Below are 25,879 nucleotides of genomic sequence, written 5' to 3'. Positions count from 1 at the left end.
TTATCGAAAAATATTGTACTAATATAGTTCCAGTTGGTTTTTAACCTATGCATAATAAGTTTGTTGACACAAAGTGACTGTAAATAAGTGAATGGAAATATTGTGATGGTGATGGTAAAAACACTATTTATTGTTTCATCGATACAGCACTTAGCAACAGAGAAGTACTAAAGATATGAAATACGAAGCTTTTGGATAGGTCAATAGAAATTATTATTGTAAATAACTTAGCATAATGAACTTTTAACATAGATAACTTTTAAACACTATTGTTTTTCGAAGTATTCTCCCGAAGAGAAATGCGTTTTGCATCCGCTGGAACCAATTCTGAAAGCAGTTTTTCCATTCGCTTGTTGGTATACCACCAAAATTGCGTTTTTGATTCTGAGGAATGGACCCTTTGACCACGCAGTTCATTCTTAATTTTCGGAAAAGTAAAAAAGTCGTTAGGACTTAGGTCGGGACTGTATGGAGGATGGTCTAAAACTTATATAGGTTTGTTCCAACTCGCCGCAGAACCGTCACCGAACAATCACGCTCGTGCGCAGTGATTCAAATGTGTTCCAACCGAGATTTGACGGTTATCGGACGATGCTATTTGCGTACCAACCTACCATGGGATCGTTTAGTTACGATTTCAGAACAGTAATTTCGGTACATGGTCCAAATTGAGAACTGTTTGGGTTGACTTGCGCATTAAAGCATATTGGCAGGAATTATCGATTTTTAACAGCTGATTCTGGTCCGGCGTCCAGCTGATGCTTCTGTCTTGGTTAATTTTTACCGATTCGAATACGTGTGCGTTATACTTTTGCTTGTGAGTTTGTGTGGAGTAAATCGTTCGGAAATTTTAATTAATTTATTATATATAAAATAATGTTCAAAGATTCTACCACTGCAATGAAATAACAGGAAACTACGCATAACAGGACATAAAAGAGAATAGGTAAGTGAGTTAGTGAGTATACAGTTGAAACAACACTTACCAACAATTACTGGATTCTGATTCTCCATTTCAAGAATAATAATTATTATTGCAAATTGCAGAGTTATGTTATAAAATTCTAAACAAACAAAAAACCGATCGATACACTTTTGACAGTCCTGAAAACAATCCACAAGCGTTCCAACGTTGATACTTTAGGCACCGTCACGAAACTATTCGAAGTCCGCGCATGCTAACAAAGTGCAAGAAAACCGATTCGAGTACGATTTCGAAACGATCTCGAAATGCTGGTTGGAACAAACCTTATGTTTTCTTGTTTTAAAAACTCAATTGTTTTTCGAGCTGAGTGGAAACTTGCATTGTTTTGGTGGAGGATGGGTTTTCCAAAACACAGCAATTACTTCCGGCAAACAAATTAATATACCGGATGCGCCTCTATAACTTTTTTTATTTTTTCAGATAAAAAAACAAGATTTGGTGCGTTAGTATATGACATAAATTAGGATTGTTTGCCGTATTCAATTGTTTTTGGTCACTTCTGTTTCACCGAAAATGACTACTTTTGATATTTAAATGGCACCCTCGGTATATTTCTACTACTTTTCATGTCAAATTTTTTGAACTGATGTTTTTGAAATACCCTTTGAATAAGAAGACTAAGGAAGGAGCATATCAAAAATCTTAGGTACACCGCGATGGGCCTCAAATATGGCCGACTTAAATTCCGGTTTATCAGTGTCGTTCTAATTTTATTTAAAAAAGGTAAAACTATGATGTAGGGTAGACGTGGGGTAGACTCAATAATTTGTTGTTTTATTTTACGGTGTGAATAAATGTTGGTAGTTAGTAAAATTGTTATAAAAATATATAATTCTAATAAAAATAGATAAGTTATAATAAGTATTTATTAACACAAAAACACAAACATCCGATACGCTACTGAAGCAGGTAAGTCAAATTAACGTATCTAAATTCTTTGACATCTAATCTTTGACAAGTAATAAATAAAAGGTAAAATGCAAGAAAAATATATAATTTAGTTAATTTAAGTGAATTTCATAAATGATCGGTTTACTACACGTATGTATATTATATAGTCACTTACTAGCGAAAAGTTGTTCCATTATTTCACTCAATTTTTGCCGAGATCTACCGCACGCTACACAACCAACTATTTTAGAGTCTTTTTCGATAAATCGCGATAGTGTCACTGTTAATTTAAGTTCTGCCACAATTTCCATCTAGATTTACTACCTTTATACAACTATCAGTAGTAGAATAAATAATAAATAACATAAAATAAGCTCCGTAAAGACTGACAAATCCACAAAATTTCAAATCAAATTCAAATGTGTCAAATGAATCGTCAAACAGAACTGTCAAGGATCCCCACCCTAGAGAGCTTTTATGGTGGCTTTTCCGCCCACCATGCATGAATACATGGATAGCATTATGCTCCTTCCTTAGTCTTCTTATTCAAAGGAAATACCAAATAATGCTTCAATTTAACGATATGTCACATTTTGATCTTCTTCGATATATCTATTATATCAATCATTATAAAATTAATTATATCTTTTTAATTATGGAAGTAATCTATATCTGTCGTCGAATTTACGCAATATAATAACAAAGTCCTGATATAAATGCATGTCGTCTGCGGTATCAGTGGCCATCGTAGGGGGCCACGACCCCACTAGTTCATATACAGGGTGATTCCCAACAATGATAGGTTAGACAGACCTGATTTTTTTGAAAATTTGGATTTTTACATAAGGGCACCTGCTCCATCTGTAGTTCAAATCCTGTATCCGCCCCTGACTGCCTACCAACTTTTTATTAACATATTTTAGTATGGGCGGCTATACGTGCCTCCCGGCGCCAATTTTTTTTAAATGGAACACCCGGTACATTATTACATTTTTGTAAGCGTAGTCAGAACTTTAAAAATTAAAAGACTACACGTTAATAGCACAGATTAGGTATCCTATAAGTATACAGATAAAAATCTTGTCCCTAATTCGTGGTACTAAAATGGTTTTTTATGACGATGTGCAAACGAGTAAAATTTCCTGTGCGCAAAAATAAACTCGCGTAAAATAACAATAAACAGCGTAATAGAGAGATATCGCTAAACCGAATAGCGTGCATGGGCGTTAATAAGGCCAGGTGTTATTTCCTTTACGTGAGGTGGTATTAACTCTCTTCATTTATAGTTATCGGATCGGAAAGAATTCTGTTCGCGTCGTGTCCGCGTCCGCTATTTAAACTTAACCTAACTTTGAATTTAAAACTTTGAAATTGTTTTGTTTACTAGGTATTTTAAAACTAAAGGGCTAAAGTGCTTACTTCCAGTACTTTATTGTTCAACGTCTGCCAGTGGGTTTAGAGCAACAAGTAAGAAATTCTCTTAGAAGGGCTAAGTCGTCATCTGCTGTAAACCTAAGCCTCTTTATAGGTTCTTTAATAATGGAAGAGGTGGAATCCATATTTTGGGCCATATTTATTTAATTAAAACTTATCCCAGCTACTTAAATATCAAATTACCTAATAAAACTAAAGTAATAATTCAAAACAATTCAAACATAACCTAAAATAAAAGATCTCGCCGCTCGCCGGCCGGCCCCGGTTGTCAAATGTACCCGCACATGCCCATTTAAGCAATTTTTGAACGTTATTTAGAAATAGCGCTTGATGTAATTGATCCGCAAATTACGTCAGGCGGTAACGTTATTAGCGGGGTTGCGTTAAAAATTGACTCGCGCATATCGTAACCATGATAAGGTACGCGTAAATACTGCATGACGCTATTCGGTTTTCCGATATCTCTCTAATAACTGTGCCGGTCAGGCGCTGTGCACAATTTTAGAGGCCATAAGTGGGCGTGCTATGTGCGCAAACTAGTCACCTAACTAGTGCCCGATTCCGAAAATTGGGACCACGAAAAACTATAAAGAAAAAACAAAGTTTATAATCTGTATGTTAATAGGAAAAGTTGGTTTTATTTATAACTTTTAAAATTTATTATCAATTTGATAAAAAAGCATACAGTCACAGCCCCCTAGCGTGTTTACTATCTTTTAATTACCCATATCGCACGATGTATCGTTGGCCTCGTCAACATCAACATATGAGTTTGGGTTTCTTTCGCATTTTTGAAGAACGTTAAACGTTAGATTGTCATTATGACTTGCAATAATAAACAGAAATAGCGACCTATTTACTGATGTTCATACGAAATAAATAAATGACAGAAAAAAATATACAGGGTGAGTTTCCTACGATGTTTTCTATGGGTATCTCGGAAACTACTGGAGATAGAGAGTCGGTTAAATGGGGAAAGAATTGCAGTTTTGTGGGGTCATAAATATGCGCCTTTCAGATTTTTGAAAAAAAAAAAACAAATTTTGGCTCTTTTAAAAATTGTCTCTAATTCCATTATAATCTATTTTAGACAACAAGTTTTCAGATAAAAGTTGTAGATAATCACGTCCCTAATGAGATTATGTTCTCCGATTTTTTCTAAAGCCTCTCATTTTTGACATATAACACAAACATATGTTTTTATTTTTTTAAATGGAAACCATAGTTGGCCATGACTTCATAAAAAGCCTGTATTGAAAACCGTTCTCTAAAAAACGTAAGTAACGTTCAACGGTCAACGTATCCTCGAAAATGTATGGCCAAGAAAAGTTGAACCACGCTTTTCTTTATTTGAAAAATTCATATTTACAATTTTTGTTATTTACAAAGTTTGGATGTGACAGTTTCACATTTCTGAGAGCAACGACAAATGAATTTGTTTTCATGGCTAACTAAGTGAAATTGTTTAAAAGAGATAAGAATTGGCTAGAACTCAGTAATTTTTCGAAAAAAAGATATAGCTTATATCGCTGAAAAGCTTAAAAATGGCGCTTTTTATGAAGCCGTGGCCAACTACCGTTTCCATTTAAAAAATCAGATGTTTGTATCATATGTCAAAAATGACAGGCGTTAGAAAACAGCGGAGGACACAATCTCATTAAGGATGTGATTATCTACAACTTTTATTTGAAAACTTTTTGTCTAAAATAGATTATAATGGAATTAAAAAATCTAAAAGACGCATATTTATCAAAACTACAGTTCTTTCCCCGTTTAACTGACTCTCTATCTCCAGTAGTTTTCAAGATACCCATAGAGAACACGTAGAAAACTCACCCTGTATAATTACACTTTTTTGAGAATTTGTCCATTGACTATTCTAGAGTCGTTTATTAGCTTTATGGTGGAAATTCCTGTCTGCAGGTATAATACTATACCAGAGATCAAATAGATACCCTAATTGCCATAATATACAAATAAATTGAAATTTTATTGTCATCGCCCTATATAAAGTACCTATTTGTATATTCATTAGGTTTTATTACTTGCGTTACCTAAAGCCCCATCTAGATGTAACGTTTTGCTGTCTCGTAAAGCCGCATCTACACGTACGTTTTTCCTGTCAGTTTTGTATGTCAGGCAAAACGGAAGAAAGTCTAGAAAAACGACGGCTGTTCTCTAGACGGTTTAAAAACTGCTTTAATATGCTACTGGAAGTTTTAGCTGCGGTTTTATCAATTATAGCATTGTGTTTAGCGAAGTTGAAAGAAAAAAACGTGGAATTTTGATACAAAATTGATTTTGCGGTTTAAATTTCATTTGTAAACAGGCAAAGCTAATTGAGAAAATTGTATCGTTTGGTAATAATCATTAAATATCTGTAAACAAATTTGTAAAATTACATTATTTCGTGAAACTATGCAAAAATATTAGTTTTAAACAATGCTTATTAAAGATGCATATTTTTTTGTAAATTTATTTATATTTTTTCAGTATATATTTAGTACTACAATACCGGGTGCGTCTCAGAACTGGCTAACCCCCTATAACGTTTTTGGTCACTTCCTGTTTCACCGGAAATGACCATAACTTTTGATTTTTAAATGGCGCCCTCGGTATATTTTTACTTTACTCGATAAAAAATGACACTCTTAAATAGAATGACATATCATATGTTAACTTTTGACATTTTCGCTTTAAAAAAATCGTATATGAAAATTTAGAGTGCCTTGGCTGTGTTTAAAACGCAAATGTTTAATCAAGGAGCCTTAGAAAAATAGATTTGATCGTCTAATGTTTTTCGTGTCTTGTCCTGGCCGGTTAAAAGATTCCCAAATCGTATTTTTAATCATATCTCATTTTTTTTCAAATGGAACAAGGGTGGCTCATTAGCATATTTGGAAAAAGCATTTTTTTAGGAATAATTTGGTACCACACACTTGGTATTTCGAGTCAAATTATCGTTATGAACCGCATGTTACAATTTCAAATAAACCATATGCGAAAATGTCAAAAGTTTGACACTTGATATGTCATTCTATTCAGAGTGTCATTTTCTATCGAATAAAGTAAAAAAAAATACCGAGGGTGTCATTTAAAAATCAAAAGTTGTACTCATTTCCGGTTTCAAGACCAATAACAGTAATTGTTTTTTTTTGAAAAAAAAAATCAAAGTGGACACCAAGCAAATTTTGTCAAAAAAACACCCTGTGCATCGAATGCTCATTACCACGGGCCAACAACTGGTCAAAGTAGGCATGCTTTTCAAAAAGGATCGGAAAGTTGCAAAAATATGACCTGCTAGGGACCTAATAAAAGGTAGATAAATACTCTGACCAGTTTACATAGCATCCATTTTAGTCTAGTCATTTGTGGTGGTTCGACATGGCAGCATATTGAACTGTAAGTACTATTGTTTTATTATTTCTAACATCTTTATTTTTCTCTTAAATCATCATTACATCAAAATTAGAGACCTACATATCTGAGAGATTTTTACAAATTGTAAGTTTTGGGTTCGATGAAGGACTATTAGAGGTACAATTTAAAAATAATTTTACAAGATACAGAGTGTCCCAAATAAGTAAAAAATATCAAAGTTGTATTTTTTTAAACGGAACACCCTGTATATTATTACATTTTTAGTTTCTACGATTAAAATAAAGGTAAATTTGATTACGATTTATTATACTTAAACCTTACCGTTTTTGAAATATTTTCAATTTTGTGAAATTGCAATAAAAATTTTAAGGCTTCATTTCTCCAAGGGTATCAAAGTTTTTAATACTAAATATTTACTGTAGTTATTTACTGATCAGTTATTGTGTTGCAATAATAAAAATAATACTACCTTATACAGAGTGTCTAAAAATTTATTTTAAATAATTATTAGCTTCAAACGGCAATAACTTGTTTAATTTAAATGGTATTTTACGAGATATGTATATTTTACGAGAATCAGATGCACAATTTAACTGTCTATCAAATTATATTATACCATTTTTTACCTATCTCTTTAAGTTTCCGTAGAAAATGCATTTTCTTGTAATTTAGAACTTATTTATCAATATACCCATGGACTATTGACATTTTAGATTATTTTTAAAGATGTACCAAATTTTTAAAGAGTACAGATACTAATATTGTCGATATAATTCGTTTATTTCATTAAAAAATAAAAAAAAAAACTGTTTAAATATTTGTTAAAGAGGACCAATTAATATGATTCCAGTATTCAAACTACATTAACTGACTGTTTGCGTTGATTAATAATAATTGCTCCAAATACTAAAAAACTGAATTTTGTATGGGCATTAGACAGTGTGATAAAAAGTAACACCTTAAAAATGATATTTCATTTTTTAATAAATGCTTATTTATAACAGAGACTTTAATTTGATAACTTATTATTATATTGATTTCTGACTCAAATCCACATTTATTTATAATAATTTATTAACGAACACAATTAAGTACGTAATTAATTAGTATATGGGCGGAAATAATGGTGTTATATTTAATTCATGGTATACTCTTTTATAAAGATTTAAATAGTTTTCTTTTTGCATACAAATGGGCTAGTAATATTATCGTTTTGCTAAAAACGATAATACTACTAGTCTGTACATTTTGTACATTTGTTGCTTTAAAAACAATTTAAAATGTCAATATTCCATGGATATATTGATAAATGAGGTCTAAATTATAAGAAAATGCATTTTCTACGAAAACTTGAAGGGATAGGTAAAAATGGCATAATACAATTTGATAGACAATTTAATTGTGCATCTGATTCTCCTAAAATATACAGGGCATTCCATTTAAATTAAAGAAGTTATTGCCGTTTGAAGCTAATAATTATTTAAAATAAATTTTTAGACACTCAGTATAAGGTAGTATTATTTTTATTATTGCAATACAATAACTGATCAATAAATAAACTTCATTAAATATTTAGTATTAAAAACATTGATACCCTTGGAGAAATGAAGCTTTAAAATTTTTACTGCAATTTCACAAAATTGAAAATATTTCAAAAACGGTAAGGTTTAAGTATAATAAACCTTAATCAAATTTACCTTTATTTTAATCGTAGAAACTAAAAATGTAACAATATACAGGGTGTTCCATTTAAAAAATACAACTTTGATATTTTTTATTTATTTGGGACACTGTATCTTGTAAAAATATTTTTAAATTGTAGCTCTAATAGTCCTTATAAAAAAATCTCATCGTTTAGCTACAATACTCCGTATCGTATGTGGTGAACAACCCTGTAGTGTCTTATGTTATATAGATAATAAATGGTAAGGAACCATAGACTTAAAATAAGATAAAAAAAACTATTTTTCCAAAGTTCCTTGATTAAAACTTAGTGGATTGAAAAAAACTGGATTGAAATTTAAATTAGGATATGTTTTTAAGCGACAATGTCAAAAGTTGACATATGATATGTCATTCTATTCAGAGTGTCATTTTTTATCGAATAAAGTAGCAATATACCGAGGGTGCCTTTAAAAATCAAAAGATGTAATCATTTCGGTGAAACAGGAAGAGACCAAAACAATTGAATACGTCAATAAATCCTAATTTATGTCATATACCTACTAACATACAAATCTGTTTTTTATCTGAAAAAATAAAAAAGTTATAGGGGTGAGCTGGAGACGACCCGGTATATTAAAACTTTTGAGACACTTTTGAGACGACCCGGTATATTAAAAAATATTGTTTCATAATGTAATATCATTTTAAAATTCTTGTATGTTATTTTAGATTCTGAAGATAATTTTAATTATAATTAATTATTAACAGGGTTATAATTATGATTTTGTTACAATGTAGGTAAGTAAATAATGTAATGTAAAAGAAAAAATTCAGATTTTACATTTTACTAAAATTTTATCTAAATAAGCGCCTTTCTACAACAACGCCACTGACTCCCAATGGGAAAATTGAGAGTTGCCTACCGGTCAAAAGTCGTTTCAAGACTTAAATGGATTATTTAAGTCAATTTTCTTGCAAATTTGGCACTGGCGAACCATATTTTATAGTTTTTGAACAGAAAAAGTCAATAAAATAAACACTTAAGGACTACAAGCTAAGAAAATGCGTTAATACAGCCGGGGAGATAGCGGCAACAAAGCTTTACGGCACACGTGCGACACGTACTACAAGGTAATAAATGAATGAATAGGCTCCCTCGCCTCTAATCGGTGTTGTCATATTGTAAAGAACTTATCCTTATTAAACAGTATCCGACTTATAATTTAGTAGTATAAGGACTATTTAATACATCTATGGAATATTAAAACCTACTTTATTAAACTGTAGTATTAATATCTCAATATATGTGTATAACAAGAAAAAAAATATTGATAATATTAAAGACGTGACAACATAGGCTGGATGAGGAAGGCTCGGTCGACTGTACCCAGAAGTAAACATGTGTACAAAAAAGGTTGTTTGTCCGCGTTGAGATGTAAATAGTGTAGTCTATATTTTATTTTAAGTCTATGTAAGGAGTCCGACTCGCACTTGACCAATTTTTTTATTTGCAATAAATCTTACCTATATGTTTTTAACATACGCAATTACACGTCTCGTTATATTTCGTATATTATAAAAATTATACAGATCATACTGTGAATAGTTCACTACTGACAACGAAACCCATTAGCAAGCGACGGGGATGTCAATGTTAGTCGGGAACTATTGTGAACTAAAGACCTAGTTCACGGAACTATTCCTCCGGAGGAACTAGAACTAAGGAACTAGTTCCTCCGAAGGAACTAGAATACCCACCTCTATCTTGGACTACAATCACAGATTGAGCACTATTTAAAAAGATAAGGTTATCGTAAACGTTATAGATACGCCAGTGCAAAACTTCTCTTTATTTGTCTTTATCGAGCATGATTTTTCCATCAATAATAAATCACAAATAACAATGCTCTAGTAACAATCCTGGTCTTATTATAGCAAGTAGTGATAATACATGATAGTTTGTTGTTGTTTTCAGTGAATTTAAGTTGTAAAGATCTATGAAAAACGAGAAGAAAATGATGGTCATAGAAGTAATGCGCGGGAATACCCGTACCAGATTTGGCGCCAGAGGTAAGTGGCTATACAGTATGTCCCCGGATCTCTGTCTTTGCAAGACGAAAAACTCTTTTGTTGTTAAAAATGTATTCTTCATAAAAGTCCTTTCCTTGTTCTAAAATGGTTAATCCCGTTTATACTTTTCAAATTTCTATACCGTTTTAGAGAGAAAATACAGTGATTTTTTAAGCAATAAGTTGTAGCTAAATTTTATGAATTTTCGGGTCAACTTTCGTTTAGCTGAAATCAGTTATTAGAAAAAAACTAAATTTTTGTCTTTAAAAAGCTACTGTGAATCACAGAAAACACAAATTTTCCTGCGGAAATGCGTAATTTCCAAATTTCGCACTTTAGAATAACTGAAATCTGCTATAAAAAAAATACATTTTACGTTTTATTTTTAATATTTTTCTGAACACATAAACATAAAAATTTTCCTGCGGAAATAAACTGTTTTCATTTTCTAAGGAAATTTATTAGAGTTTAGAATAGCTGAAATCAGTTATATAAAAAATAAATATATTTCCGCCTTTTAGAAGCATCCACGAATTGAGGAAAATAAACATTTTCCTGCGGAAATAAACTGTATCGATTTTCTGAGGAAAATTATTAAAATATAAAAACCACAGCTTAACACCCTCCACAAAGAAAAACTAACCAAAGCAACCCAAATCCTAACCAATCTAATATTTTTGCAAAATCACAGTTAATTATTAAAATATAAAAGAAAACTGCATGATCCAATGATTGTTTGTTTTGAATCAGCCCTATTTACGTAAAGCTTTTGATAAAAAACAAGAATAAGTGCACCATTGCGAGGTACTTATATATAGAACCTATATTATCTATTCTATAAGAATTGTTATTCCTCCGAAAGATGTTTTAACCCCCTTTAGCAGCACCCTATTCGCTCACGGGTCCCGTAAGCTTCTAAACTGAAAAATGTATGAGAAACAAAGTGCACAGAATGACATTGACATATTTCCGCAGGATTTTTTTTGTATTTCTTTTTATTTTTCTATGTAAAATAAAAATAAAAAATTTCCGCAGACACTTTTTTGTGTTTTTGTGTTTAGAAAAATGTCTAAAACACACCCCGAAGACTAGTTTTGATGTAACAGATTTCAGCTGTACTAAAGTCCGAAAAAAGAAAACGACGCATTTCCGCAGGAAAATTTTTGTATATTTGTATTCTTAACGCCTTCTACAACGCATATATAAAGTCATTTTTTATATAACAGATTTCAGCTAAACGAAAGTTGAGCCGAATTTTCAACTTCTCTTTTTAAATCAAAACATTAGTTAAAACAAGCTAAGTTATTTAAAAACCATTTCATCATCAAGGTGTATCTTTTCTCGATAATTTGTTATTTGGTTCATGTCAATATCTTTATTTTTATTGAAGATATTCACTTTTGAAGAAAGTAATGCCGGGTCCAGACCAAGCAGACAAAACAACGACAAGAGAGAAACATTCATGTTTTACGACAAAATTGCGACAAATCCACACATTTCTGCGACGTTTTTGTCTCATTTTTGTTTTGTTTCAAAATTCGGAGACTTTTCAATGTCCCGTCTCGAGTCGGTAAAGATAAAAGTGTCTATGTTTTGTTTGTATATTTTACGACAAGTTGTCAAAAAAAAGGACCAAAACAAAGGAACACTTTTAATAACGCTGAAATTGATATTAATTGTTACAGTCTTCTACAAAAGCGAATATCTCCAACAAAAAAAAAGCTATCCAGATGAATAAAAAAATATCATTATCCAAAAAATATACATCTTGAAAATACAGTAGTTTTTGAATTCCTTACTTTGTTAAATCATTCCACGGGGTGTTTAAACCTTTCGCTAAAATAACATTCCGTTTTCCCTCGTATAATACAGTATTTATTTCACTTTTACAAATGACTGGTCCAGGAACCTCGCTGGCCATTATATTGCTCTACCATTTCCAATTCATCTTCCGGGGAAATTATTTGATTGTTTATATTATATTTATATCATTTTATTGCATTTAATTTTCCGTATTCAATGGTTTACCCCACATCATTGTTAAGTTTGAAAGCTAATCAATATTGTAAGGATGAATAGATTAAATATTTAAAAAAAAAACAAAGCCGAACTTGAAATTAGTTTAAGAAACAAATTGTGTTCAAATGTCCGAAACAAAAGAAAAATGAAATGTGACATATCCTTAGACAAGGAAAGAGAGGGGACAGGTAACACGGCAGCTGAAAGTGAGGCAAGTTGTCACCACGCGAAATTCTCCAATGGCGTAGCATCAGAAATTAGCTTGTACCTAGACGGTACAAAATATTTATTAAAACGTAAACTAATATATCGTTCATTTTTGAGTAATGCATATACAATTTTGTATTTTATAGTCTCACCTTTATAATATTAGAATATCTAAGTCGATAATGCAAAATTTATTTAACAGTTACAGTCTTCTTATTCAACGGTCACAGTGGACTGATTATCAAGACAATTATTTATTTATTAACGTGTGTATAATGTATAATTAAATAAAAATGTAATAACATATGTTTTAAACGTGTATATACATATATACTGTATGATCGAAAAAAACGGCGTCTTGTTTGTTTGGAAATGACAATTTCACAAATGAATATTAAAAATTACATTATTCATTGAATCCGTACGCAAGTGTGAAGGGAATTGACTAGATTCATTATTATATCGTATAATCGAAAAAACGACGTCCAGTTGGCTTGTAAATTACGATCGATGATATTCCCCCATATAATTCTACATATAAATGACATAAAACTACATAAAACGACATCGAAAAAAGACGGCGTCAGCGATAGCTATGAAATGAAGATCGCTAGCTATGAAATGAAGATCGCTGTCATTTTATATGTAAAATTATATGGGGAATGTCGTCGATCGTCATTTACAAGCCAACTGGACGTCGTTTTTTTTCGACCATACGGTATAATAATGAATCTAGCCATTACCCTTCGCACTTGCGTACGGATTCAATGAATAATGTAATTTTTAATTTGTTACCTTCAATCATAAGAATATCCTAATTTTCCACAAAAAAATAAACAATTCTAGAAGCTTTGTGTTATTTTATTTATTTTTAAATTTTTATTAATTACTCACTGAGACTATTATTATACACCTAAATTAGCAAATTTTTTGAAAGAATATTTAAAAAAATATATGTAGTAACAAGTAGCCCACCACAAGTTTGTCCACCCCAAGCAAATCTTGGCAGGTAAATTTAAGTTTTATATAACAACTATACATATAGATTTTTTATCACTAGAATTTTTATTTTTCTTTATAGTTTACAATTGTTTTACATATTTGATAACAATACTTTATACATTTTTTTACATGTAAAATAAATAAAAAAAATGTTTATTGCAGAAATTGTATTTCTCTGATTATAATTCCCTACGCCACTGGAGAAATCTATGTTGAGTAGCATTATTTATAGTTTCAAACATTAATTGTAATAAAGGATATTGAAAATACTACTTGGAATTATTAAAAATAGTTTGGTTTGGATGTGGTACAAAACATATTAAAAGCAGTTTACATATTTTTACTGCTATAATGAAAAAATGTACATTTTATGACCACATAACAAAAGTTGTGTATCGATTTTTACCTGTGAAATGTAATTCCAGGCACTTTTTTCTCGCTTCGGCCTTTGCAGCCATACGCTGAACATCTCACCGTACTAAACAACACAGTTTATAAATTTAAAACAAAACAGTTGTCACAAAAAACATAAAAATTCGCTCGGTGTCACCTCGAAATCTTGTCACCAAAGTATGGCCGCCGATCGAATTTTGGCCTCACTAACCGATCACGGGAGAATATGCGTGTTAGCCGTCTCCTCTCTTTCCTTGTCTAAGGACATATCATTGTACTCAGGAGACCGAGTTCTTTCAAAACCTGACATAAACAATGCAGGTCCGTATTTAAAAAATTAAGTTGGCCTCTCTATCTCACAAATTATCAGCTAATTTGAAAATCTAAAAATACTATCAGATAGCCCTAATAAAGTGGCTATGAGAATGTGCAATTAGTTTTTTGATTTTCAAAAAAATACGTTTTTTCCAAAAAACTCTTTAAAAAAAGAAATTTTTAAACTTTTTTGATGTCATCTTGGTGAACATCCCAAAGCGCAACTTTGCCCCAATTTAACCATGTTCGTATCAATTACGGTTACCGAGATATCAATGCTCGTACCCCGAATTTGTAGCACCCTGTATATGAAATTTGCTTAGAATAACATACCGAATAATTCTGTCGGTGTTTGCTGACTCAGTAAATAAGTACCGAAAATCTTCTCTGCCTCCTGGACTATTAGTAAATTTTTATAATCTGGGCATTTAAAATATCTTTACTCCGCCTCTGTCAATAAAAATAAAATCAAATAAAAACCGATCAGTGCATTTTAACAATAAAAAATACCCAAACCAGTGTGTAGGTATAGATACTACACAGAAAGAGCTAGAATTTTGCAAGTTAAACATATTTATATGTATATCTAAAATTAAAACACATTTTTATATTTACTTTCCATACTTGCAACTAATAACGTGCAAGAAAACTTAATAAATATGGTATATTTTTAATTACAAGTGATTTTTTGCGATGTTTAAACGGTTTAAGTGCCCATTTTGAACTGATTTTGTGTCTAATGACACCGGAAATGTATAAACCAACTCAAAGATATTTACAAAGAAAATCTTCCAGCAAACATGGTTTGTATTTTTTTTAGAGTAATATAGTGTAATATTTTTACAATTACTATAAAAGGTCAATGACATTTATATTCTTACCTTAGAATTATAATTAATGTTATATTTCCAGTATTTGTATATATTTATATACAAAAATATCTGAAGAATATTATATGTCCCTGACTTGACTAATCTTGCATTAGAAGAACACTTTAAAATTTTCATGTATTTTAACATTCAATATGTTTTGTTCTAGTGGACCGATTTTGATGATTTTTAAGCAATTTGTAGCTAAATTATTTGGCTGTTTAGTATCTCTTTTTAAATTAAAAACCAAAGCCTCCATTTATCTATTATACGAGGGAAAACAAAATGTTATTTTAGCGAAAGTTTTAAACACCCTGTGGAATGGCTTAACTGAGTAGGAATTTTAAAAACCACTTTACTATTGAGGTGCATCTTTTCTCGGTAATTTGTTTTTTGGTTGATAGTATTCGAGATAAAAAATAAAACATAACATGTTTTATTACACATTTTACACATTGTGTAAAACTGACAAAGATATGATCTTGAATAAGCGTTGGTTAAATCATAAACTCGGCATATTGAACGTTGAAATTTGTGTTATATGTTAAGTTTACTCTTTCAACGGTAAAATACGCGAGAAAAATCATTGGGTGGCGCTTTGATAAAAATTTACTGTGGAAAATGTCATATGAAACATAAAACTGCGAATATCTGCGAAACCGTTACAAATTTTGATATACTCTAAATATAAAAAATGTTCATTTTTTAATTCTCCATCTACTGAAAAAAATATATACAGGGTGTTACATTAAAAAAAAACGAAGATTTAAAAATTATTATATATTTTACAAAGTTTGGCGTAGAATTTTGAACATCCTGTATGAATTACGATTACCATATTTATAGCAAAGTAAGTACAGACCGTCTAAAGTAAATACTTTGTATAGTTTTGATTTCACGACAGTTCTTGTATTTTTAATATTTTTTTTTTTAAAAAAAGGCTGAGAAATATATATATTTTTTTATTTATTAATATCTCTAAACCAATCAGAATATATTTACTGATATCTTAGGATTATGTAAAGTGATCTGAAAGGAAGCCAAAAATGCAATAATATACGGGGTGGTCCTTTTAAAAAAATCATCCCGATCCACTCTTACTTTTTTGAGCCACCCTGTAGATGTTAAAATATTTTCCTGAAATACATGCTAGTACATACTTTAGGTATGAACTTAAACAAAATTAACTATAACTATTTTATTTTTTTCAGATAAAAAAAACGAGATTTGGTATGTTAGTATATGACATAAATTAGGATTGATTGACGTATTCAATTGTTTTCGGTCACTTCCTGTTTCACCGGAAATGACTACAACTTTTCATTTTTAAATGGCACCCTCGGTATTTTTTTACTTTATTCGATAGAAAACAACACTCTGAATAGAATGACATATTATATGTCAACTTTTGACATTTTCGCATATGGTTTATTTGAAATTATATCTTGCGGTTCGTAACAGTAATTTGACTCGAAATACCAAGTGTGTGGTATCAAATTATTCGTAAAAAAATATTTTTCCAAATATGCTAATGAGCCATCCTCGTTCCATTTGAAAAAATTGAGATATGATTAAAAATACGATTTGAGCATTTTCTAACTGACCAGGACAAGACACTAAAAACATTAGAGGATCAAATCTATTTTTCCAAGGCTCCTTGATTAAGGATAAGATTTTTTTTATTAAGCGAGAATGGCAAAAGTTGACATATGATATGTCATTCTATTCAAAATGTCATTTTCTATTGAATAAAGTAAACAAAAAGCGAAGGTGCCATTTAAAAATCAAAGAAGTCATTTGCGGTGAAACAAGAAGTGACCAAAAACAATTGAATACGTCAATCAATCCTAATTTATGTCATATACTAACACACCAAATCTCGTTTTTGTGTTTTCTGAAAAAATAAAAAAGTTATAGGGGGTAAGCCACTTTTGAGACGCACCCTGTATATAGTTTTCCATTTTCTAATTTTTTTTTTCGTATATTAACACATCCAGAGCAATAAAATATAAAATAATATGTGGTTTGACCCCCCTCGCGATACAGTAATCAACAACATGATAAAAGTTCTCTCGAAAATAATACGGTTAGTTGAAATTATTTTAATTAATAAAAATACCTCAACATGGCAACACGACTTGCTGAAAAATAACACAGATATCGGACAGACTAATTCAAAACATTCTTTAATTAAAAAGTTTCACATTCCTGGCCATACAAATAATGCATTCCATATATATTTCAGAGGTACGCAAAGAAGAAGTGCTCGCTATAAGGAATAGGTTTCCCGAAAAAATACCTGTAAGTACTATTTTTTTTATATTACAAATAAGTATGTACCATACGATCAAAAAAGAAACGGCGTCGAAGAAGGCTGGGGAAAGTATCGATATTTTAAGTTTCAATATTTTTGGAAGTCTCAAAAAAATCAATTTTTTATTTTCAGATTTAGTTAGTGGCGAAATACCTACCCAGCCTTTTTAAGAAAAAACGATATTTTTAGTTTTAATCGATATTTATAGAAGTATCGATATATCAAAATATCGATATTTTTGTACATCCCTAGATTTTTTTTTACTTCTCCTTCAGTGGCAAATTTATTCTCAACAAATCGACGTTTCGATATTTTTAGAATTACCGAATTTTAAAAAATCGATATTTTAACATCCCTGTAAAGAAATATATTTTTTATTTTTTAGATTTCTCGTTCAGTGGCGAAATATCCAGCCTTTTTTACAAAAATCGATAGTGTCGGACCTATCGATACTTCTAGAAGTATATTTTAAAATATCGATATTTTGTACATTCCTAAAATAAATTAAATAATTTTGACTAATTTTGTGGCACCTTTGCCACTAATTGAAAATTCCTACCACTAATTTTAACGTTCTGAATGCTTACATTAAAATTAGGTGAACAAACTTCTACGCTAATTGAAACCACTAATTTATTCCCCTAATTTCGAGGTTCTGAACGAGACTTAAAAGTGATATTTCTATGGTACTAAGGCAAAACCCGATATGTAATATGTATTAGTATTAATAAACTCACCGGCAAAAAAAACCGGCCACTTAAAACTAGTCCCAATTTCAAAGTTGGATTTCTCGCGAACCACTCATTAGATTTTGATGAGATTTTGAACATATTTTTTTTAATTATAAATTAATTCCTTCTTAACGGATGCTACGTCAGAAATTTCTATTCCGAATTTATTTTGAGCATATACAGGGCACAACAATAAGACGAAAGAAAGAAGAAAAAAAGAAGTTTTTTGCCCGAACTTTGTAACACCCTATAGGGTGTAGCAGCTGTAGTAGCTATTGCTAAATCAAATCACATTGTAGCCTCATCTTTCGTGAGCATTTTGTTTTTTTAGTCGCGACATTATCTCTGTTTGTATTGGAGATACGCTGCTTTAAAACGAACGTCTCGGAAAAATGCTGCGCAGTCAGAAAGTTTTATCTGTAAACAGGGAATGCAATCCCGCAAATGCGGGATCCCGCTGAAATTCCGCGGGATCAAAGTTGCGGGATTTACCGTGCGGGATCTGCGGGATTGACACATTACTACTGGGTAACCGAATACTTAAATCCCCTTACGCCTTGGCCATTAAAAATAAGTGAAACAAACACGTTAGTTGTTTGGTTTGGTTTGGAGTTGAATATTTTGAATTTTTGATTTAAAGTTGAATATCTCTTGAACTAAAAAAGATTTTGGGATGTGGTTGGGACCAGGTTTTAAACGCATCTATTGTGACTAAGATGCTCTGTGGTTTTCGAAAATATATTTAGCGAATTATCGTATACAGGGTGTTTCACAAGAGTGTGAAAATTTGGTCAAGAATCTTTTTTACCGCAAATTTACAATTCTTAAAAAATCGAAATTTTTACCAAGTACGACAGTACGACTAATCTGTATTGAAATTAGAAAAAACAATTTGGTCGGGTTTTTATTTTTTTTTGTTTTAAGGAAAATACGACGTTTTTTCGAAAAAATATGCGTTTTTAGTCATACGTGTGCTCCTAAATGGTACAAAAAGCTTTGTACATTCTGCATATGCCAAAAAATTATTGATATAGAGTGTATCTAAAAGCAGATAACTAACACAAGATAAAAAAAACTTCAACATCAGAATAATATTTTTATTTATAAAATAAGTAGATAAATTATAATAAATAAGTTTATTTAGTATTAAATATATTCTTTGAACACTTTGTATACATTAGTCCAAATTTCTGTACAGCTAGTTTAAGATACACGCTATATCAATATATTGTGGGCCTATATAAAATGTACAATGCCTTTTGTACCATTTAGGACCAAATGTATGACTATAAATGTATATTTTTCGAAAAAACCTCGTATTTTCCTTAAAACAAAAAATTTTAAAAAACCCACCAAATTGTTTTTTTTCCAATTTCAATACAGATTAGTCGTACATAGTTAAAATTTCAATTAATTGCATAAAACCATTATATTAGCAAGTTTAATAGGTTAAGTACAAAGAGGAGCATTTATTGTTTACAATCCCGCAATTTTGCGGATCCCGCGGGATTGATTGCTTTAATCCCGCGGGTTTGCGGGATTGAGATTTTGGCGCGGGATTGCATTCCCTATCTGTAAATAATCAAGACGACATAGACGAAAAGGGATCTATGAATATTTGCAATATGACAACAACGGTTGTCAAATTAAAAAATTCCATCGGTGCGGGAAAGTGAAATAGCAAAAGTGGTTCCACCGTTTCCACGGAAATCTCAAATAAAATAGTTCCAGCCCTAGCCACTAGGTGGTAGTGCAATTAATTTTTAGGTTAAGAAGTTGCTATTAGTTATTGCCAGATGGCGTTAAATCAGAGTTTTTTTGTAATTTCCATAGTTTCCAACAGCCATTGTCATACTATTGTCAAACTCTCAAAAAATATTGTCGTTGTCATAGCGCCAATCATAATATTATCAAATGATTATCAAAACGTTTTTCAAACTATAATTTGTTATATGCAAGTTATATGTGTTTTAATTAGACAATTCCTGTTGTTTGTGGCCCTAAAAATATAATGTAAGTCTTTTATGTTTGCCATCATTTAACCTATTTATATTTACTCCATTTACAAAACTTTGGGCGTATTACGTTGGTCTTGTTTTATTATAATAAACGATGTTTAAATATTTGACTTATAAATAAAAACTTTAAATAATAAATAATATTAACACGTTTGGCTTTAATTTTATTTAATAATTGTATAAATTATACTGTTAAATTTTATTTTTTACACATCACAACGATACTTGTTATTAGTATTGTTGAATTTGTGTAAAAAATATGATTTAATAATCAAATTTAATTATTTTAGAGTAAAATTCAATAAATACGCTCATTTAAAAAGCCCGCGCTTCGATCCATTTAAAACAAGCCCTACTCAATTGATGGCGCCACTTCTGTAGGACCATTTTTCAGTATGGCAGAGTCCATTTTTTTTCTAGCTAGGTATATTCTTTGAATGCCATTATCTGTGACGGATGTTGCTCGTATTGTGGCCACAAAACATCCCCCTTGTGAGTGTGGCTTTAATTGAGGATGGCCGAAATCAACGTTATGTGTCCGAGTGTCCGATACCCTGGGTATACCTCGAACAATGCCTGGAATCGGTATATGGAAACGGAAAATTTCACCAGGCGAGTGGGTTCCGTAAGAAAACGGAAGAAAAATGCAATTGACGACCGCTCTATTACCCTGAACACTTTACGAAATCGTAGAATTACAGCGTTTCAGAATCAACATCTGCTACAAGCCGTGCGTAGAACACAAGTCAGTGAGAGAACAATCCGACGAAGACTAAAAGAAAACAGCTTGTCTGCAAGGAGGCCTATCACAGGACCCCAACTACTTCCAAGACATCGTCGAGCACGTCTTCAGTCTTCACTTTGCGCGTTTACATGTGAATGGGATATTGAGCAATGGACTAAATCTTTTTTCGAGGCGTTTGTTTTAAAGCAGCCTAGCTCCAATACAAACGGAGATAATGTCGTGATTAAAAAAACAAAATGCTCACAAAATATGAGGCTACAATGTGATTTGATTTAGCAATAGCTATTACAGCTGCTTCATCCTACAGGGTGTTACAAAGTTCGGGCAAAAAACTTCGTCTTATTGTTGTGCCCTGTATATGCTCAAAGTAAATTGTGAATAAAAATTTCTGACGTAGCATCCGTTAAGAAGGAATTAATTTACAATTTAAAAAAAAATCATCAAAATCTAATGAGTGGTTCGCGAGAAATCCAACTTTGAAATTGGGACTAGTTTTTAGTGGCCGGTTTTATTTGCCGGTGAGTGTACATAATAATTTTATATTTCTGGTTACTTACAGGTTCTCATTAAAAAATATCACAAAGAAACTCAGCTGCCCCCAATGGACAAATCGAAATTTTTGGTACCCAACGATATTACATTGTCACAATTCCAAACACTTATACGGTGAGTTGATAGCTTTGAAGATTTTGATTTTAAAATTAAATGTTTTACATGAGATTTTTATGATTAACAAATGTCAACCGCCAACTCATTAGAAACCCCTAATCGCTACCAGTAACTCTCTATCCAGTCGACACAAAGTTTCACGAGTGAGATATGATTGAATTTAATTTTGATAGAAATTATACTGCCTTGAATGTCTTACATAAAGAGTTCAGTCCTGTGATAGCGATTTATAAAATATATTGCTGTTTATTTAAATATTTTTTGTCCGCATTCCTTTCATATGCCGGGTCCAGACCAAGCAGACAAAATAACGACAAAACAGAAACATTCATGTTTTACGACAAAATTGCGACAAATCCAATACATTTCTACGACAAACCAAACATTTTTTTTAATTTAGTATAGAGTATCCGATGCAGCGTAATATGACTTTACGACAATAGTCACCAAAACCCCCATCTCGTCATATTAAAAAATTACATAAAAAATAATGATAATTGAAAAAATTGCAAATTGATCGTGATCAGTTCATTCCGCTCTCAAAAATTAACAAAAGCCTGTATTGACATGATCCAAAAAATAAAATGCTCAGGGACATGGTTCTTACTGTAAAATTATATTTTAGGAAAATTTACACACGAAATTATTGCACAGGGTGTTTTAAAGTTTGGATAAAAAACAACCCCTCGATTAACCCTGTATAATATGCTAATTACTAAAGTTTATAAAAAAAAAAACAAGTTTACGAATTAATGTTGATATAATTATATACAGTTTGTTAAAAAAATCATGAAAATAGGGCTAAAAGTAACAAAAATATAACACTTTAAATTTGACCAAAAATTTCTTGGTTGCGTTTTTTTTGCATCTGAGTGTACAGGGTGGGTCAAATTCGACTAATATCGGTGTCTCAATTTTCATCAAAAACATGATGGTGAAAACCGCACATCAATATCTGTTACCGTTTCGGAGTTACGGGTTGTTTTTCAAAAATGTGCATTTTTAAAAAATCGCTGTAACTTTTTTGCTATGAAAAATTTTGTATTTCTATGAAAACATTTGCAAAGCACCTTTTTGCGTACAATTTAATGGTTTAAGTATATATTTTTTTAAATTAATAATTTAAGAGTTATCAAGAGAAAAATTGATTCTTTATTTGGGACACCCTCTATATTTTTAATTAGCTGAAAAGAATTTAAAATTACCTTTCCAAAAATATATCACATTTGATATTTTGTTATAATCCCCTTCGAAATACAGAATTTTTAAAAATTCGCCACTTTTAACTAGTAGGCTTTGGACCCCTTATTGATGATATGCCCTTAATGGAACTCGAAAACATATTTCTCCAGCAAGACGACGCACCGCCTCTGAACGCTGAAGTTATCAGCAAATTTTTGCAGCCAATTTCAAGAATAATTGAATAGCTAACCAAGATCCCAGCCGTTGGCCGTCGATGCCGCTTGACTTAGTGCCCATGGATGGGATCCTATGGATATATTTGCGGAAGAATAAAGGTTCCTTATTCTTCCGTATAATCTTGACAAGAATTAGAAATACTTAGCAGTTATGAGAGAGTATCTTTCACCCCCACTGAATTGAATGAATTCTGCGAGAAATTTTCAAAAACTGCCCCGTCTGTCCATAGCAGAAGACGGTCGATATGTCGAACACCTGTAGCAAAATCTCATGTCTTGGTTTGCTATTTATTTTTATTGTTATTAGATATAGTTTAAATGTGTTGATGTTGGTTAAATATATTTTAAATTGTTATAAAATTCTGCATCTCTCATAGCAAATATTATTTTCGTTTTAATTGATGCTCATAGCTAGAATTTTTTTTGCATTACAGCCGGTGCCGTTCAAAGCCCTACTTATTTTTATATACTTACTCTATATCTCGAAGGGGAATCGAGCAAAATATCAAGGGTGTTATATTTTTGGAAAGGTAATTTTAAATTCTTTTCAATAAATTAAAAATATACAGGGTGTCCCATATAAAAATCAAACTTTCTGTTGATAATTCTTAAATTATTAATTTAAAAAAAATATATACTTAAACCATTAAATTCTACGTAAAAAGGTGCTTTGGAAATGTTTTCATAAAAATACAAAATTTTCCATAGCAAAAAAGTTACAGGGATTTGTTAAAAATGCATATTTTTGAAAAACACCCCGTAACTCCGAAACGGTAACAGATTCCGATATGCGGTTTCCACCATCATGTTTTTGACAAAAATTGAGCTCCAGACACCGATATTAGTTTTCGTCTATCTCCTATATAAAAGGGTGTTTCCATTTAAAAGCGTCGAATTTGACCCACCCTGTACATAGTATCAAACCACTCGTTTAATTAAATTATAAAGAGAAAAATACCAATTAACTGAAAATATAAATACGATAACTCACTCCTTTCCATATAGTGAATTAACCTTGATAACTAAAAAAGCAAATACACATTTATATCAGGAGTCTTTTGTGATAACCCTGTATTAAAAAAGGTTGTTTCATTAAAATGTTTTAATTGTGCATTCCAGGAGTCTCAAATTTCGAAAAAACTATTTTATCAAAAAAATAATTAATTTGTTAGTTTATCACGATAAACAAATTAGCTAAACATATTTTCGGCTTATTATTTTGAACTTTGAATTTGAATTTCCACCGAGACCAGACTACTGCTCCAAAAATAACTTATCAATTTTATATTCAATATACAGGGTGGAATTGTATTCGAGAAACTTCGGTAGCATATTCTGCGGATAAAAATAAGTAAAAAAAAGTTTGTGTAAATTTCGTCCTAAAACGTCGATATTTGGATGAAAAATGTGTGTCTGGGTGTTTTTTGCCATGAGGAATTTGGATTTCAAAGTCAATGTGACTCCTATTTGTTAGGGGGCGCCACCTACATGTTTTTTAACTGGTTTGAAGTGTAATAACTTTTCGTCCGTACCTGGATAAAGCTATTGAGTGAAAAAATATATATTTTCGTCATATTTTACGTAAAACAGCTGTCCTTATATTGACAAAAAAAATAAACATATTGACTAGATAGTTATTGACTGAAATGTACAGTATTTTCCTACAGTATTTTCTCTAGAATTTTTTTTTTGTATAACACACATTTGTAGATCTTCAAATATATCAATAATTCTTGTTTTTACTTCCAGCCAACGTATGCAGATGCCAAAAACACAAGCTCTATATTTTCTGGTTAATGAAAAGTCGATGTTGAGTCAATCACTGACACTGGGACAAGTATACGCTGAATATTGCGGACCCAATGGATACCTAAACATCACTTATGCTTCACAAGAAGTATTTGGTTATCCAATGGATGCATCTATACCTTCTGAAAGCATAACTTATAGAACGGAGAAAAGAAATCAACCTGTTGAAAATGTTAATTTAGACATTTCTACATCGATAGCACTTCGATGACTTATAAGGAGATTGAAAAAGACTGTTACCTATAATTAAAAGGCTAATATTTAATTTTACTTTTAATTTTAGATTTAAAAAATTGTGGTTTGTTACAATTCATTTTACTTGATGCCTACGAGAGATGTAAAATTAGTTTAAGAATTTCAACCATGTAAGCTCCTCTTTTTGTAATAAACTTTTTTGTAGAAAAAATCACTTAAACAACTTTTTTATTTCATTAACTTTGGTCATATAGTAATAACAATACATACATACATACATAATCATCATAACTGTTCCCCATGTTTTCTATTATATTGTCAAAAAAGACTAACAAAGGCATCTCTTATAAATATTTACCTTTAAAAGAATCAAATACATGCCTATCTAAAGCAGACTCTTATAAAATAGGATATAAAAGGCTTCTAAATTATTAAAAAAACATGATTAACAACTCCAAACATCAAGACACAACAGGACAATGTTAAAGATCGATAGTTTTGAATGATAACGTATAAATCTTAAACAAAAAATATAATAACGATAGATCAACACCTATAATTTATAACGTAGACTTATCATTTATTTCAAACTTACTTAAAATTTAAATAAATTGTCTGGAAAATTTCATCAGGTATTTCCTGATGCACTTGACACTGACACAAAACTGGATATAGAAAATCAAAATCATATATGAAATATGAAATTGTGGATATGTTGTGGATATGTAACTACATCATATAAAATAATA

The 25,879-nt window shown here is 31.0% G+C and overlaps 2 protein-coding genes across 3 annotated transcripts in view; one reads left to right on the top strand and one right to left on the bottom strand.

The window, feature by feature from the left end:
- LOC115877088 (biotin--protein ligase) overlaps window positions 1-25,800 on the bottom strand; it is a 53,690-nt gene extending 27,890 nt beyond the window's left edge. The window contains exon 1 of the mRNA XM_030893167.1: window positions 25,726-25,800. The gene's annotated coding sequence lies outside the window, so the exon portion shown is untranslated. The remainder of the gene's footprint in view (window positions 1-25,725) is intronic.
- On the top strand, window positions 72-25,346 carry LOC115877090 (microtubule-associated proteins 1A/1B light chain 3C-like). Of its 2 annotated transcripts, XM_030893169.1 has the most exons (5): window positions 72-199; window positions 10,332-10,426; window positions 17,477-17,532; window positions 21,599-21,705; window positions 24,876-25,346. In XM_030893169.1, exons 2-5 carry the CDS (start codon window positions 10,354-10,356, stop codon window positions 25,144-25,146), a joined length of 507 nt encoding a protein of 168 aa, XP_030749029.1. In that variant the 5' UTR covers window positions 72-199; window positions 10,332-10,353; the 3' UTR covers window positions 25,147-25,346. The 2 variants fall into 2 exon arrangements, with proteins under 2 accessions (XP_030749029.1, XP_030749030.1); XM_030893170.1 differs by lacking the exons at window positions 72-199; window positions 10,332-10,426 and adding an exon at window positions 14,883-15,165.
- Window positions 25,801-25,879: the final 79 nt, after the last annotated feature.

This window comes from Sitophilus oryzae, unplaced genomic scaffold, assembly GCF_002938485.1.
Source record: "Sitophilus oryzae breed Bouriz unplaced genomic scaffold, Soryzae_2.0 scaffold_1442_pilon_pilon, whole genome shotgun sequence".
Taxonomy (NCBI): Eukaryota; Metazoa; Arthropoda; class Insecta; order Coleoptera; family Curculionidae; genus Sitophilus; species Sitophilus oryzae.
Note: the sequence above shows the minus strand (reverse complement) of the source record. Positions and strands in the feature narration are given on the sequence as shown.